The sequence below is a fragment of the Lepidochelys kempii genome, chromosome 2 (assembly GCF_965140285.1).
Source record: "Lepidochelys kempii isolate rLepKem1 chromosome 2, rLepKem1.hap1, whole genome shotgun sequence".
Lineage (NCBI taxonomy): Eukaryota > Metazoa > Chordata > Testudines > Cheloniidae > Lepidochelys > Lepidochelys kempii.
The window spans coordinates 70958626-70974567 of NC_136381.1; the positions used below are offsets into that span (position 1 = coordinate 70958626).

Genomic DNA, 15942 nt, shown 5'->3' on the forward strand with positions numbered 1-15942 from the left:
ATGCCTTCTCCTTACTATGGTTTTGAGATCTGAGACTGGGAAGATTAATTTAGAATCATAGTGATTGCCACTGATCAAGGGAAAGTTTCTTCCTAGCTCCTCTAGTAGTTAAAGTTTGGCTTATATGTTTAAGCATGAAGATTTATATCACCTCCAAAACTCTTGCTTAAAAAACCCCCTTACTCTTACAACTTTTGTTACTCCATATAAATGTCCAATTCTTTTTTGAATCCTGTTAAACTTTGGCCTCAGGTAACTTGTGGCAAAGGGCTCCATTGGCTAATTCTGTGCTGCTGTGAAGAAGTATTTTCTCCTATCATTTTTAAATGTGCTGCTTTTCAATTTACTGCAGTACCTTCTGTGCCTGACTGTTCTTCCAGTGCAGAGGTCCAATTCCCAATGATTTCAAAGCTTCCTTTCCATCTTTATGAATCTTCAAGGCTTATTTACATACCTTTTGGAATTAATGATTTTGCTAAGGGAGTGGTAACTATTTTGCCATTTTATTTTTTGTCTCCCATGTTTGGAAATTATTTTTTAAAGAAAAGTATTAACTTTTAATGTGCTTTAGTTTATCGGTTCCTTAGAAATTCTCTCTCCCTATCTGCCCTCAAAATATAACCACTTTCAACCATGACAAACCTGGGTGTGTGCAATTTATACACACTGTTCTTTTCTGATGGCTTCTTTTTCCTCTCCATTCAACAATATGAGTTCAATTAATTTTACTTTCTCCCGATGTATTAACAGTTGTACAAGGGAATTCCACTACGTTCAAAAGTGTTCTCCTCTCTTATACGTGTAGGTTTATTAGCAAGCATTTCCTAAGCCACAGAAAAATCTAGTTTCACAAATAGATCCGAGCCACTTCAACTGATGGCTTTCAATTTCTATCCACTGGGGGACGAAAAGGGAGGAGGAAGATTGTCAGAAACACTTTCGCTGAGCAGAAGAATGATTAGCAAAGAGGTCTTCATTGACTGCCACCCACCTACAGTCGATAGTACTCAAATGAATACGCCGACAGTGAACTATATAAGACAGGTGAATGGCTGCTAAAGGCGCATCCTGCTGTTTTGGGTTTCGAACCGATCGCTCCCCATTCACTCCCTTACCAAAGAAGTAAGTCTGCACTTGGAGGAAGAAGAAGGAAAGTCTCTTAGCAACTTAGAGATACCAGAATTGAGCAAAATTTGATTCTACTTCAAGGTAAGCGCTCCCCCTTGTTCTCTGTTTAGAGAGAGACACATTTTGCCAGGCTGCTGCAATTCTCTTTGTAATCAAGATGTGGTGGCTGGGGTTTAGCGATTTCTTTAATTATTCCACGGGTATTGTCACCACTTAGAATAATCAGGATCCGCTCGCCGCATCAATGAATGAAAGGCTAAATCTGTTCCTAATTCATTCCCAGAGCTAGTCATATGCAATAGCTGCCGGGGGAGGGCTGGAAACCTGAACCATTTTGGAGGCAGTTCGCTTGCTGTGAGATCTTTTTAACTCTTTTGGCAAAAGGGAGTTGGAAGCGATGCAAACATAAATCGGTTTGTAAATAACCGAATTATCCCCCCCTTTCATAATCCTAATTGTTTGCTATATTTAGAGTAGCTTACTTAAATGTATTAAGCTCTCTGCTAGGAGTCTCAGCCCGTCGTTATTGTGTTTGCCTTTTAAACAGCCTTTCATATTTCTCTCCGGTCCAAAATAATGAAACACCTCAGCATCCGTTTTCCTAAAATACTTATGGAAGTATCTTGGCTGTAGTATCCACACGTGTGTAATGTGCTCGCGTGGAGGGGTTGAGCTCTCACCCTGATATAGTAAAGCAAATTAGAGGTTTGGACTTTTAAAATGTATTCGTATCAGAACACGGGCTACATGGAACAATAAAGCGCCTAAATTCTCTTACCAGTCACCTAGCCAAGTCCCTTACCCCCCCTCCTCCCCGAATGCCAGGAGTTTGGTCAATGAAAGTGCCTAGTAGATTCCCAGAGATGAAAGGAAAGGAGGACTTGTGACACCTTAGAGACTAACAAATTTATTAAAGCATAAGCTTTGGTGAGCTACAGCTCACTTCATCGGATGCATCTCACGAAAGCTTATGCTCTAATAAATTTGTTAGTCTCTAAGGTGCCACAAGTCCTCCTTTACTTTGTACAGATACAGACTAAGACGGCTGCTACTCTGAAACCAGAGATGAAAGGCAAGCCCTTAACCAGAACGGGGGGAAACTGTCATTCTAAGGGGAGAGACCGAGAAAGGGTATTTTATATAATGAATATCAGTATGAGACTCCACGGCAATGCCAGAGTAGTGTGGGGATTTCTAGTTCTATGGTTTACAAGTCCTGGGAAGATTTCTCCCTCCTTCCCCATTAAAAGAAACGCCTCTGTCTCGGTTATTTGTGTCCAGCTGAAAGTTAAAACTGGCTGTGATTCCGCTGAATGACTAAAGCCTCAAGAGTGATCACACTGGGAGAAGAAAGCCAGGCAAATCCCCCAATAAAGCCCTGGATTGTAATATGTGCTGCTTGGTTAATACCCTTGTCCTAATCCGTGTCTATAAATGTGTCCTAAAGGGATCCGGGGTCTGAGATGAAACTGCAGCGCTTGGCGCGGTGGGCGGGGAAGTGTGGCGGGGCCAGGCAATCCCGAGACCCCTCCTCCTCCCCCGCCGCCCCCCACCGCCCCGAGCGCAGCGGGACTGGCACTAGCAAGGTCCCCAGCCCGGCAGCGCGCACTTGGAGATAGGGGCGCGAGAGGAGAGGGGGTGCGCTGAGCCCAGCGCCCTTGCGCCCAGCCGGCTCCCCTGTGCGCCCAGTGACACGCGCCTCCGCGGCGCTCCAGCCAGCCTGGTCCCAGCAGCGCTCTTCTTCCCCCGCGCCCTGCAGCCGGCTCAGTCAGCCCCATTGGATTCGCTCGCTTCCCCCACCCAGTGGGACAGGAGCCGGCCCCAGCATGAGGAGAGGGCTGGGTGCGGGCATGGCCAGGAGCTAACCGTGCTCTGCTCTCTCTTCTCCCAGGAGCCAGAGAGATGCGAGGGGCAAAGAGATGTCACGCTCTGCCTGCCATCTTCTTCCTGCTGCTCACTTCAGCCCCTGCGCCGCCGGGGGTCGAGGGCAGCAGCAGGGACCTGGAGGCGCCAGGAGGGGACAGGAGGACTCTGCTCAATCTCCTCTTGCAAGCTATCGGGGACAGCGAGAGCCACCCGCTCCACCCCTCTCCAAGGGGGGACAGGGTGATCTCCCGGCGCTACAGCGGCAGCGCCCTCTACTCCGCAGCTGTGGACCAAGACCCCCGGGTGACCTCCTCCGCCTCCGCCTCCAGGGAGCGAGCAGGGGGGCAGGTGCCCCGGCTCTTCACCAGCTCCAGGCACGTAGGTAAGAGCAGCGTCCCTTTCCCCCCTCCTTTCCCCTCCGCACCCCGGAACCCAGCAGGCGGGGGACGGGTTTCAGTCACTAACCGCTCAGCCTCTCTCCCCATCCCTGGCCTGGCGGAGGCAACTTGTCCTCAGCAGCTGCGGTACTTGTCAGACCTAGTCTGGGAGGAAGGGCGCGTCTCCCCTGCTCCCCCGAGGGCAATCACGCGCGTTGTCTTGTGCTCCGTGGGGATCTGTATTTCGACCCTGTCCTTTTATCTGCGGGAGCGGGACGTGCTGATGGCTTTAGAGCCAGCAGGAGCCAAGCTGACCGTCATCCTGGCTGGTCTGAGATCTGCCGCTTTCACGGGGATCCCTGCCGCGCCGAGGAGCTGGCCTGAGCCTTGTAGAAACACGGAAGCAGAAATCTGCTTCTCTTCTTCTTTCCCCCTTTGCCCCAGTGTCCTTGTCGCTGCTGCTCGGCTCCCGTTGCAGCCACCGCGGCGCGAAAGCTGCAAACTTTCGGTGCAGGCAGCAGCAGGAGCAGCGCGCGGATGTTTTGACTGGAGCCGAGCGCGTGGCCCGATGCCGCGGGATTGGATGCTGCTGCCCGTATCAACTGCAGAACTTTCCCCACCCTGTCCTTAAAAGTTTCTACCTAGGCGATTCCCACTCGCTTTCAGGTCCTCGGGTGCCTTGTTAGCCTTTAAGTGCTGCAGGTCTCCCGAGGCTAAGAGCCTGCGTTTACTCGTGAGCCGCTGTCCCTCTCCCTTACACACCGCAGGAAGTCAGATGACGGGCTGCAGCAGCGGAAAGCGCCGGGGTAGGGAGAGCCGCTGAGGGCGGGGGTGAGCCGCGGCAGCACGAGAGGCTCTTGCAGAACAGGGGCTTCTTTATCAATCGCCCTCGTTTCCAGGCGGCTCTACTCTCGGCAGCCCCTGGATTTGTTTCTGCCTTTGCGTCCCTCCCGGGGCAGACGCAAAGACAACTAGCAAACAAATATAGGAAGCGATTTGTTATCCTGCCGCCTCCGCTTTGGCTCCATTCCCCAAACTAGCAGTTCAGCTTGTCTCGGGGTGTGTGTGTGTAGGGGGGAGGATAAAGTTACACCAAACTTACCAAATCATGCGGTCCTTATCCGGAGGTGTGAGAGGGGCAATCGAGTTTACTGGTGCCATGTGATTGTCACTTTGGCTGCAAAAATCGAGCTTCATACTTTTTTGCAAAAACAAAACTACTGAGTAGTTGTTTTAAATTAAGCCCTCCGCTTTTCACATTTACATTGACTTGTTCTCTCCTTGGGTCAGCACAGAAACAATTCGCAGGAAAACGAATTCCTACCCACATTCTGCGCTGGCAGTTGTGTTCTTCCTAGAATTAAGCACAGAGAAAATAACTGGTGTTACATTTAGCTCTGGATTTATTAATTCAAGATGTCTTCAGTTTTATTGACACTGACAGCACCATTTGGTCCAGATATTAATTAAATGTTAGCCACTTTCATGAGTCTGCGTGGGGGATATGCAGTTTAAGTTTCCTTCTTTTTGTGTGAAGAAGCTCAGAGTAGGTCAGAAACGTTGGTACCATTAAACAATGAGGTATGGCAGGGGACTGAATTGTGGGTTTGGGCACAAAAGTCAATTGTGTTGATCGACACAGATCAGGTACTAAGGTCTTATTGTGATAACATCTTGTATCCACTGATGATGCCAATACACTGAGTTACAGTGAATAGTTAGCAGAATTCTTTAATAGATAAGTGTACCACACAGTCTTTTGTCTATGTATGCTTAGGCTATGTACATTCTACAATAGTGGTATTTTTGTATGAAGGTAGCATTATAAGATTTACAAAAAGTAGATTAAAGCATGAATGTATCCCAGCTGTAGCCCACTGGCGTTTTCCATCAGGCTCACTGCTGTTTCCTCCTGATGATGTTGAGGAAAAGACACATTAGAAAAGTTGACATGGCAAAAACAAATAAAGTTTGGCCCTTCAGTATTGTACTTATGCCTCTTCTATACATAGTTCTCGACTTCTGCTTTTCAAAGGGGCAGGAAGATGTAATTAGTGAATACAGTCCCAGAAAGGAGAGTATCCTTAATGAACCTGCCAGAGTTTCCTCCAGTGCTTAGACCACCAGTTTCCTGAAAAGAGAGGTGCCCAGGATGCATGATCTATCACTATCCTGGCTTGGACTACATGTGAGAAAACTGCAAATATGTCTGATTTTTCACTGGTCCCCTTTTCAAGGCAACATGCAGGATGCTTGACCAAGTTCCACCATAAGTAATTTATGCTCATGACTGGATGGTAAAAGGACAGAATAATTTCACCCCCTCGTCTATGGATAGAAATCCTCAGGCTGGGGAGTGCTATTTAAAAAAATATATATTTTTTTAAAAAAAGCATGATAGATGCAAAAGAAGGATAAACCTTTTAGCGCTGAGAGCAGCCAGACTAACCCTGGTAGTTATGAAAAAGTCTACTAGAAAACATGTTCAGACAATATCCCCACAGATTCATGTGCTGACAAGAAGGGTGATAGCAGGGAACATAGGTATTGACATACTGGAAAAGACTAGTGGGCCATCAAATTCTGTATCCTGTCACTAAAAGTTGCTAATATCAGATGCTTTAAAGGAAGACATAATTATACAATACCTACCATAGAGGAAGTTTCTTATGCATTAAAATATAAAAGTTATAAGCATATACAATATTTATATCATATCTAATGTAACGGTGACTCTTCATTACCCATATAAATCTCTATTTTTTAGAATCTTTTCTGATAGACAGAGAAATACTTTTGAGTGCAGTTCACACAGCATGGTTTCTTTCTCTTTAAAGACTTAGTTTTGGAGAATGTGGTGCTTGTGAAGAATGCAGAACTGATAACCTTGGAAACTACAGACCTCCAGTTATCCATAGAACAGGTACAACATGGTTAACCACCAAGTAAGCTTCCTCCCTGATCTAGAGAGAGCTTCTCTAGAGTTTAGAAATTTTCATGCTTATTCAGCTTCTGATTTACTGACACAATAGACAGCAAGGGTGCCAATTAGCACCTGTTTTTATGGCTGAGGTTTTTGAGGTGGTCACCCATCTACTTGGAACTGGACTTAGTTCATCAACTCTTTTCATTTATGTCAATGGCATGGTGACAACTTTTGTTTCAGATGGTCATAAAGTGTCTATTGAACTGGATTGATGAAGGGATTTCTCAGTCAGAAGGCTGGTTCAATCAGCTCAGGACTCAGGCAGAACTCCTTATTTGGATCATCACTCTTATGTTCATTTTTGAAAATGATCATTTTGTGTCAAATGACAATTCAGTACCCCTTTTTGTTTCTTCTTTCAAAAACAAAAGGTACATGGAGCTATGGAACAGTAGGAGAAACACCTATTTTATGTGTCCTTCCTTTCCCTTTTCTGCTAGGAGCCATTCAATAAATTTGGAAAAAGAGGTCTTAGATTATACTAAATCATCTCATATTGTGCATGGAGACCATTATTTCCAGATCCAGTGAAGATGTCAGCTTCATCATCACTTTCTCTCTCTCTACTCAGAACCCAAGTCACAGGAACATCCATCGCCCAGATCCTTCCAAGTTACACTTGTAATTTTGATTAAGGAAAGTGAGCATCTATTCCCAGAGGGGTATTCAGACAAAGTAATATCTAGCAAACAAAAGACAATCTTCTGCTAGGATTTCTTCTAGAATGTGACTAAAAAGACACGTTGTTCCTTTGAAGAGTGTTATCCCTAATGGAGTTAAATTTGCTACTGCAACATAGAATCATAGAATATCAGGGTTGGAAGGGACCTCAGGAGGTCATCTAGTCCAACCCCCTGCTCAAAGCAGGACCAATCCCCAATTAAATCATCCATACTTTGAGCCTCTATAAGCCTGACAACTCGTCATATTAAGAAGCGTATTTTTTGCTTTGAAAAGTTTTTATGGGTCCCTCCTTTTTGAACCATGATTGAAATTTTCTCCCTTCCCTATATGTAACTGTGGCTTCCTAATCATCATTACTCTGAGTACATGAGTTTTCAATTCAGCCTTTTCATCTGAAAATTAAAGCAGTATTTTCCACAAAGATAAGGTGGTCCTCAGGTTATCTTCTAATTGAATGTTGGGGTAAATATAAACATTTCATTAATTTCATGAGAATTTCTTAGCTGCCTTTTATCCAAATACTTTCTTCAAAACAGGACAGCTTTGGTGTATCCTACATGCTAAAGTAGTCCTAAAAATTAAAAGACTGTATGTATTCACTATTCTTGCTTTTTGTAGAAGAAAGAGTCATCTAAATTCACAACAGCTAGATAGGTCAAATTTTGCCTTTGTTATGACAGGACATTATTTTAAAAGATATTAGTTGATTTTTTTCCAGGATATTAGGCCACAAAGCCAGGTTCTGTTCTCAGTTACACCAGTATAAATTCAACAGACAACTTCAGATTTTAAATGATGTAATGGAGAACAGAACTGAGGCTGATGAAAAATAGGAACTTGCTAATTATTATAAAAATACTAGGAAATTAAAAAGTATGTTCTGTCATGATGCACATGGGATATTCCAGGCAGTGCCTATGCATTCTATTAATTATTATTATTTATTATTATTTTCAATTTTGAAATAACCTTTTCCTACTTATAATGTGAAAGTAAAGATTTCTGGATATTGGGAGAAAAGGAAATAACAGTTAATCGAAATTTTCCATTCTCCAGAATAACATGTTCACCAGACAGAACCACCCCTAAAGATCAGCTAAAGTAACAGATGGAGCCACTTTATAAGTAATTCTACTTTATTAAGTTAAGAAGTCAAATATTTTTATTTGACTTCCTTAGTTAATCTTAGGTTTCAGAGTAGCAGCCGTGTTAGTCTGTATTCGCAAAAAGAAAAGGAGTACTTGTGGCACCTTAGAGACGAACAAATTTGTTTGAGCATAAGCTTTCGTGAGCTACAGCTCACTTCATGAATGCATCTGATGAAGTGAGCTGTAGCTCACAAAAGCTTATGCTCAAATAAATTTGTTAGTCTCTAAGGTGCCACAAGTACTCCTTTTCTTTTAGTTAATCTTGTGGTTCCAAATCTACAATTTGTGAGTCAATCATTTTTATTGGAAGGTTGGTGAGCAAGTCCTTCTGTGAGCTGCTTCCAGCCACTTAATCCATGATTAAGGATTAGTAGTTTTGCTGTTTTGAAGGAAATAAATGGATAGGTAAGCAAAATTATAATTGTGTGTGTATTCAAAATCTAGTAGCTAATAGACAACAAATTAATTCTTATGGAGTAAAGAAACCATAGCATGTTTAGCTCTTCTGATTATCTTCTTGTTGAAGTAATTATCAAGAGCTATTTCAGCAGAATTTCTGGACAGTGTTTGTAGGATTATCAGGTTTCAGTTAGTTCACAGTTCGCTATTATTTTATAATGGCTAATGTGTATTTTGTATAGTTATTTTGGAAGGAAGATTATATTTAGCACAGGGTTATACCATGTGCTTTGCAATTCAACTAGCTCTTTGTGTTTTCTTCTGTTTTGAGGGGAATCTAATAATATCGTGTTTATTATGGTAGTGCCTAAGAGCCAACCAAGAATGGCGCTCCATTGTGCTAGGTACTGTACAAACAATGGATAGAGGGTGGTTCTTGCCCTGAAGAGCTTACAAATGAAATAGGCAAGACAGACAAAGGGTAGGGGAAGGGGTAGAACACCCAAGCCAGATGGCAGATGTGATGGCAGACCAAATTCAACCTGTATCAGTGCTATTATTATTGTTTTATTTTATTTTGTTCCTTTATCTGACACCCTGTTTCTCTGTCCCAACTCCCCTCCCTGGAACGAACCTCTGTGATCTCAGTCTGTCCCCTCCATCTGTTCAGGAGCCATTTTAGACCCACCCTTTCCTACCAGATGAAATGTTACTTTGTATTATTACTGACATCAAATCATAGAAATGTAGGGCTAGAAGGGACCTTGAGAAGTCATCAAGTCCAGCCCCCTGTGCTGAGGCAGGATCAAGTAAACATAGACCATCCATGATAGGTTTTTGTCCAATCTGTTCTTAAAATCCTCAACTGATGGGGATTCTACAACCTCCTTTGGAAGCCTATTCTAGAGTTTAACTACCCTTTTATAGCTAGAAGGTTTTTCCTAATATCTAACCTAAATCTCCCTTGATGCATATTAAGCCCATTATAGCTTGTCCTACCTTCAGTGGACATGGAGAACAACTGATCCCAGTCCTCTTTATAATAACCTTAACATATTTGAAGACTGTTATCAGGTCCACCTCAAACATGCCCAGTTTTTAAAATTTTTCATCATAGTTCAAGTTTTCTAAAGCTCTTATCAATTTTTCCTCTGGACTCTTTTTTTCAATTTGTCCACATCTTTCCTAAAGTGTGGCACTCAGAATTGGACACAGTACTCCAGATGAGGCCTCACCAGAACCAAGTAGAGTGGGACAATTACCTCCTGTGTGTTACATAAAACAGTCCTGTTAATACAGCCCAAAATGATATTACCCTTTCTCACAATTGCATCATCTTGTTGACTCACATTCAGTTTGTGGTCCACCAAAACCCCTGATCCTTTTCAGTGATATTACAACCAGTTATTCCTCATTTTGTAGTAGTGCATCAGATTTTTTCCTTACTAAGTAAGTTCTTTGCACTTGCCTGCATTGACTTCTGACTAATTCTCCAAAATTTGTCAAGATTTTTTGATTTCTAATCCTGTCCTCCAAAATCGCTGCAATCCCGTCTAGTTTGGTATCATCTGCAAACTTTTTAAGCATTCTCTACACTTCATTATTTAAGTAAGGGATCAGCAACCTTTGGCAAGAGGCCCATCAGAGAAATCCGCTGGTGGGCCGGGATGGTTTGTTTACCTGCAGAGTCCGCAGGTTCGGCCAATTGCAGCTCCCACTGGCCGCGGTTCGCCATTCTAGGCCAATGGGGACTGCGGGAAGTGGCGGCCAGCACATCCCTCGGCCCGCGCTGCTTCCCACAGCCCCCATTGGCCTGGAACGGCAAACCGTGGCCAGTGGGAGCTGCGATCGGTTGAACCTGCGGACGCTGCAATTAAACCGTGCCAGCCCACCAGCAGATTTCCCTCATGGGCCACGTGCCAAAGGTTGCCGATCCCCAATCTAAGTCATTAATGAACATATTGAATAGCACTGATCCTGGCAGGACCCCACTAGATACACCCTCCCAGTCTGACAGAACACCATTGATAACTACTATTTGAGTTTGGTTTTTCAACTAGTTATGCACCTACCTTAAAGTAATTCATCCTAGACCACATTTCCCTAGTTTATAAGAATGTCATCTTTATCTTGGCTCTTAATTTAAATAATCTCCACACAGAATAGGAATACGTGTTCCCTGAGCCCCAAGCACAGGGCAAGTGTTAAAGGGTTAGGGTTGTCATTGAATTTACTGAGGTCTCAGTGGGTTACAATTGTGCTGCTACAGTTTCTCACCTGATGGTTCTGCCCTCAGGATTATTGTGCACAGTATCACACCTACATTTTGAAATCACTATGTGTGTGCCTGCCAAACAGGGTTTGACATGCTGTAAAGGGATATGGACTCACATGTGGACAGCTATTACAACCTATGATTTGCCAGCAGTTCTCAAACCCATACTGGATGGGGTCAAGCCTATAGGCCACTGTCCCAGCTACTGTGTGAACAATTGAAAGTACAAATATATTGAGTTTTAAAATATAATGAAATCCATCAAATAAAAATTATTAGATAAGTTCCAGTGACTCTTGCATATTTTTTTTACAAATGAAAGCCAGACAGGGCATATTTCACAGGATGTTGAAAAACACCTAAGTGATTTAGGAATACAAGTCCCATTGAAATTCAGTAAGAATTGTGCTTCTAATCCACTTAGGTGTTTTCAAAACCCCACCTTGTGTGACCTTTAAGGCCAGTAGTCCCCAAACTGTGGGGCAATCCCCATCCTAGGGGTGCACAGAGCAATGTTCAGGGGTGTGTGGAGGGATCCAGGCCAACTCCCGGGGGGCGGGAGGGTGGGGAAGTGCCACCCAGCTCCGCTCTTCCCCCAGCTCCCCTTCGGTCCTGCCCCCAGCCTAAGCTCCTGGCCCTGGCTCTAGTTCTGGCCTCAGCCCCCAGCCCCGCTCCTGGCCATGGCTCCCAACCACAGCTGCTGGAGGAGTGCACAGACAGATTATATTAGGGGCAAGGGTGGGTGTGGCTTAAAAAATTTGGGGACCACTGGTTTAGGCCAAGATTTTAAAAAATAGGGGCCTAAGGTTAGGTTCCTAATCCATATCTAGGGATCTAATGAAGTGATATGATCAAAAATCCTGAGCACTTCAATGAAAACAGCTGGGTGCTCAGCACTTTTGAAAATCAGGTCACTTACTTAGGAATCTAGATAAAGACTTAGAAGCCTAACTTTTACCATCTGGGCTGAGATATTCAGTGCTGCATGAAGGATTAAAATTATTAAAAACTATGCACCCAGGCCTCCATAGATGGCTTTGCAAACTTCTCCCCAATCTGTAACCTGGATGAGTGCTCACATATTTTGCACGAGGCAGTGTTTTTGCTGAGTTCATGTCTCTTTCCCTTTTGTGACTCGCTTTATATACCACTCTAGCAGCTCTTCTTCTGTTACCCTGATTAAAGATGGTTTGCCCCATCCTATAAGTAAATGCTGACAGATATTGGGCTCACCCCTTTTAATGGTTATGAAGGCATTATGGGTGTGATTACAGACTGTGTTATGAATACCCATTTGTGCATTAGCTACTCCCCGCTAGGTGTAGTGGTTTTGTAGCTCAGGCCCAGTTTTCTTGAAATCCTATTTTGCTCTTAGTACAATACAGCTGACATTTCAAATTCTTCTGGCTCACCATGTACTGGGATTTCATGGGATTTGGTCCGATGCAAGGTGATAGCTGTCAGTATGGGATTTCCTCTTTTCCGTGCTTTCTCATGGACTTCTTATTTACTGTATTCCAGTAACATCCAAAGGGCCCAATCAGGGTCAAGGGCCTGTGCTAGGTATTGTACAACCATATAAATTGACAGTGGGCTGGTTTCTCTGGTCTGCTAGGTCCACAAATTGACTTAACATGGCCAAACAGGGCCAGTGGAGGACCCCCTCGTGCAGGGGAACTCACCCAGTGATGGAAACCTGGCAGATGCAGATCAGCCACCTCCTGTAACAGCTGTCCTACCCACTCCCACTGTAGAAAAGGATGAAGGGGGTGACTGAGTGGAGAGGGAGTGTGGTAGAATAGCACTGTACTAAGCCTGATACCTCTTGGGCATAAGGACCCCAAATGTGTAAGTTAGAGCTATACCCCACAGCTGAAACTTGAGCTGGGTCTGTGTAGGTGAGGCTCAAAGAGCTGTAAATGGCGCTGTATCGGCAATCCCCCACACTGCATCTGTGCAGAGTTTGGATACAGTCAAGAATCTGTTCCACTATCCATGCCCTGAAGAACCTACAGAATAATTCAATGTAAGACCTAAGTAAAGGGAGACAAATAAAAACACCTTACTAGCATGATTTGTTTAACCATAAACATGTGATCAGTAATAAATTCACAGTGAACTGGAATCATGGGTTCACACAATATGCTCTAAGGCTCCACCATAAAATATGTTACTTTTAACTGTAAATTAATCAACCATGTTGTCTTCTGATCAGATTATATTTTAAATTTGTAAAAATATTTTTAAAAAATTGCTCATTACAGTATTTTTACCTTATGCAAATTTAGAATCAGCATAATAAATATATAATATTCATGTAGTTGTTTAAAGCAATTTGTATACAGTTTAATGCTTTAGATGTTCAAGTTTTGAGAGGTGAGTAACTTAAAAAAAATCTTATTAATATTAGTAGGGGCCTGACCCAGTAAGGTGCTCAGCACCAGTGCCCAGGGGGGGCCTAAGCAGGAATATTTTTGGAGGCCCTCACATACAACACATACTAATAATTAATTGGGGACCCCCTTGAGCTGCTCAGGGCTCTAAGGAATTGTTTAGTCTTCTTATGCCCAGTGCAGGCTCTGCTCAGCACTTCAGGCCTGGATACACGAAAGAAGTTAGGCATTGTGACTCAGAGTCACAGCACCTAATGTTTAGGTGCCTAGAAAATCACAGGAGCATATTATGATTCACCAAGCTGAATTAGGTGCCTAGGCTCCCTGTAGAATGAAGGAGAAGAGAGAGATGCCAGACTGTGATTCACAAAAGTCAGCGTGCTTGTCAGGAAGCTGCCAAAGCTAGCCAATGGGAGTTGCCAACCAGAGGGGTATATGCTAAGCTCCATCCCTCTCTGAGAGATAAACACTTAAATCTGGCCTGCAGAGAGGCCCCTGCCTTTGAGCAATTTACAGCCAGGAGCCCTCTTTGGATGCTGGGTATTAGGAAAGGCTTAAAAACAACAACAAAAAACAGTGATGTCTCCATTACTAAACAAGGGGAAATCTTCTGATGCTTTCTGGAATCCTGTTTGTATTGTATAAGTATATTTAGCATGACAAATGAGCCCCAATGAATAATGGGTTAAATTTTGGCTCCATTGAAATCAATGGCAAAATTCCCATGGACTTTAATAGGGCCAAGATTTTACCCAAAATAGAAGTAAGCAAATAACAGGTAACATAAATTAGCTTCAGAATAATCTGTGACGAGGACTGGATGGTCCACAGGATCAATAATGGGATGTGCATTTTTACCTCTATGCCAGCAATGTGACTCAGCCTAGCTTGGTAGTGAGACTGTGACCAAACTATTGACTGACATGAATCAATAAGCTATTTATTTTATTCTGTATTATTATCCAATTACTTGTTAACCCAGCAGAGGCACAGCAATGAGTCAAAGGTGGTGGGTGATGGAATGGATGAACAAGGGTTACAATAGGGTAAGACTATGGGATATGTTTATTGTTATATAGGCATCTATACAGTGGCATGTAGAGTACATGTAGCTACAGACAGCAGTGTGGACGCTGTGAAAGGCTCTGGCAGAGGCAAGGCAGTGGGAAAAGGCTCCTGCAGCTCCCTGTTGCTGGAGCTATTCACTGGGATGAGAAAAGGTGCTGGTGGGGGAGAGATAGCAGGGAAAGGCTGAGCCTTTTCCCCCTGCTCAAGTATTCCCCTGAAGTGAAGGAAAGGCTCCTGCAGTGGAATCTTTCCCTGCCGCAGTGGAGAGCTGCTGGAGTTTTGCCTTGAGACGGGGGAAGGCTTCAGCTGTTGGCAGAGCCTTTCCCATTGCTGGAGTCTGTTACTGTGGCAGGGAAGGACTCCAGCAGCGGGGAGCAGCCCCCCGCCCCGCCAGAGCCTTTCGCCACTTCCTGAGTCTTTTCCAGGGAAAGGCTCCAGCCGTGGGGATCCAGCTGGACACTACACTGCTAAAACATCATTGTAGGTGGGGAGGAACAGTTTGGGTGAGTAGAACATCATTTAGGGGATGTACTTCAATACACATCCACTTTCTTCAGGCATGTCTTTACTTGTCTAAGCCACGCCTCACTGTTTACACTGCTATTTATACCCATGCTAGAGGGGCAGTATGAGTATGTACAGTACACACCACCAAACAAAGTGGTACACACCCCCATAGATTTTTAAGGCGAGAAGGGACTACTGTGAGCATCTAGTCTGACCTTCTGTATAACACAGGCCACAAGACTTGTCTCTATTAATTCTGGCTTCAAGTCTAACAGCTGTGCTTGGACTAGAACATATAATTTAGAGAAACATCCAATCTTGATTTAAAATTTTCCTTTGATGGAGAATTCAACACAACCTTTGATAAATTGTTCCTAGTGCCAGATTAAAGGATATTTGGGCTATGCACTCTGGAAATTGTGGGCTGCCCACCTTCATTCAAATTAGGCCTGGCTTCCCCCTCGTCATGACTGAGGGGCAGCTAGGCCAAACCTGAGCGGCCCTGAGTCCCTGTGTTCCAGGTCACAGCACCACCCACCCAAATCCTGTGCAAGTGCACTAAACAGACATTGGTTAATCCAGGCATGGTTGTTCCAATGGTTAAGTATCTTCACTGTTAAAAATTTGCACCTTTATTTCTAGTCTGAATTTGTCTAGCTTCAGTTTCCTTCCTTGGATCGTGTTATATCTTTTTCTGCTACACTGAAGAGTGCATTATCAAATATTTGTTCCTTGTGTTGGTACTTATAGACTAGGATCAAATCAACCCTTAACCTTCTCTTTGATAAAATGAATAGATTGAGCTCTTTGAATCTTTCACTATAAGGCATGTTTTCCAACCTTTTAATCATCCTTGTGACTCATCTCTGAACCCTCTCTAATTTATCAGCATCCTTGTTGAATTGTGGATACCAGAATGGACACAGATTTCCAGCAGTGGTTGTACCAGTGGAAGATACAGAGGAAACCTACTCTTTCTATGCCTAGTTGATATTCCCCTGCTTATATATCCAAGGATCACATTCGTTCTTTTGGCCACAGAATCACACTTGGAGCTCATTTTCAGCTGATTATCTACCATGACCTTCACATTTTTTTCAGGGTCTCTGCT

General features: G+C 43.7%; 1 protein-coding gene across 1 annotated transcript in view; it reads left to right on the plus strand.

Annotated features, from left to right (window-relative positions):
• The first annotated feature begins 1147 nt into the window (after positions 1-1147).
• Positions 1148-15942, plus strand: part of ALKAL1 (ALK and LTK ligand 1) — a 50626-nt gene continuing 35831 nt past the window's right edge. The window contains exons 1-2 of the mRNA XM_073329414.1: positions 1148-1209; positions 3020-3376. Of these exons, the coding sequence (XP_073185515.1) occupies positions 3031-3376 (346 nt within the window). The 5' untranslated portion in view covers positions 1148-1209; positions 3020-3030. The remainder of the gene's footprint in view (positions 1210-3019; positions 3377-15942) is intronic.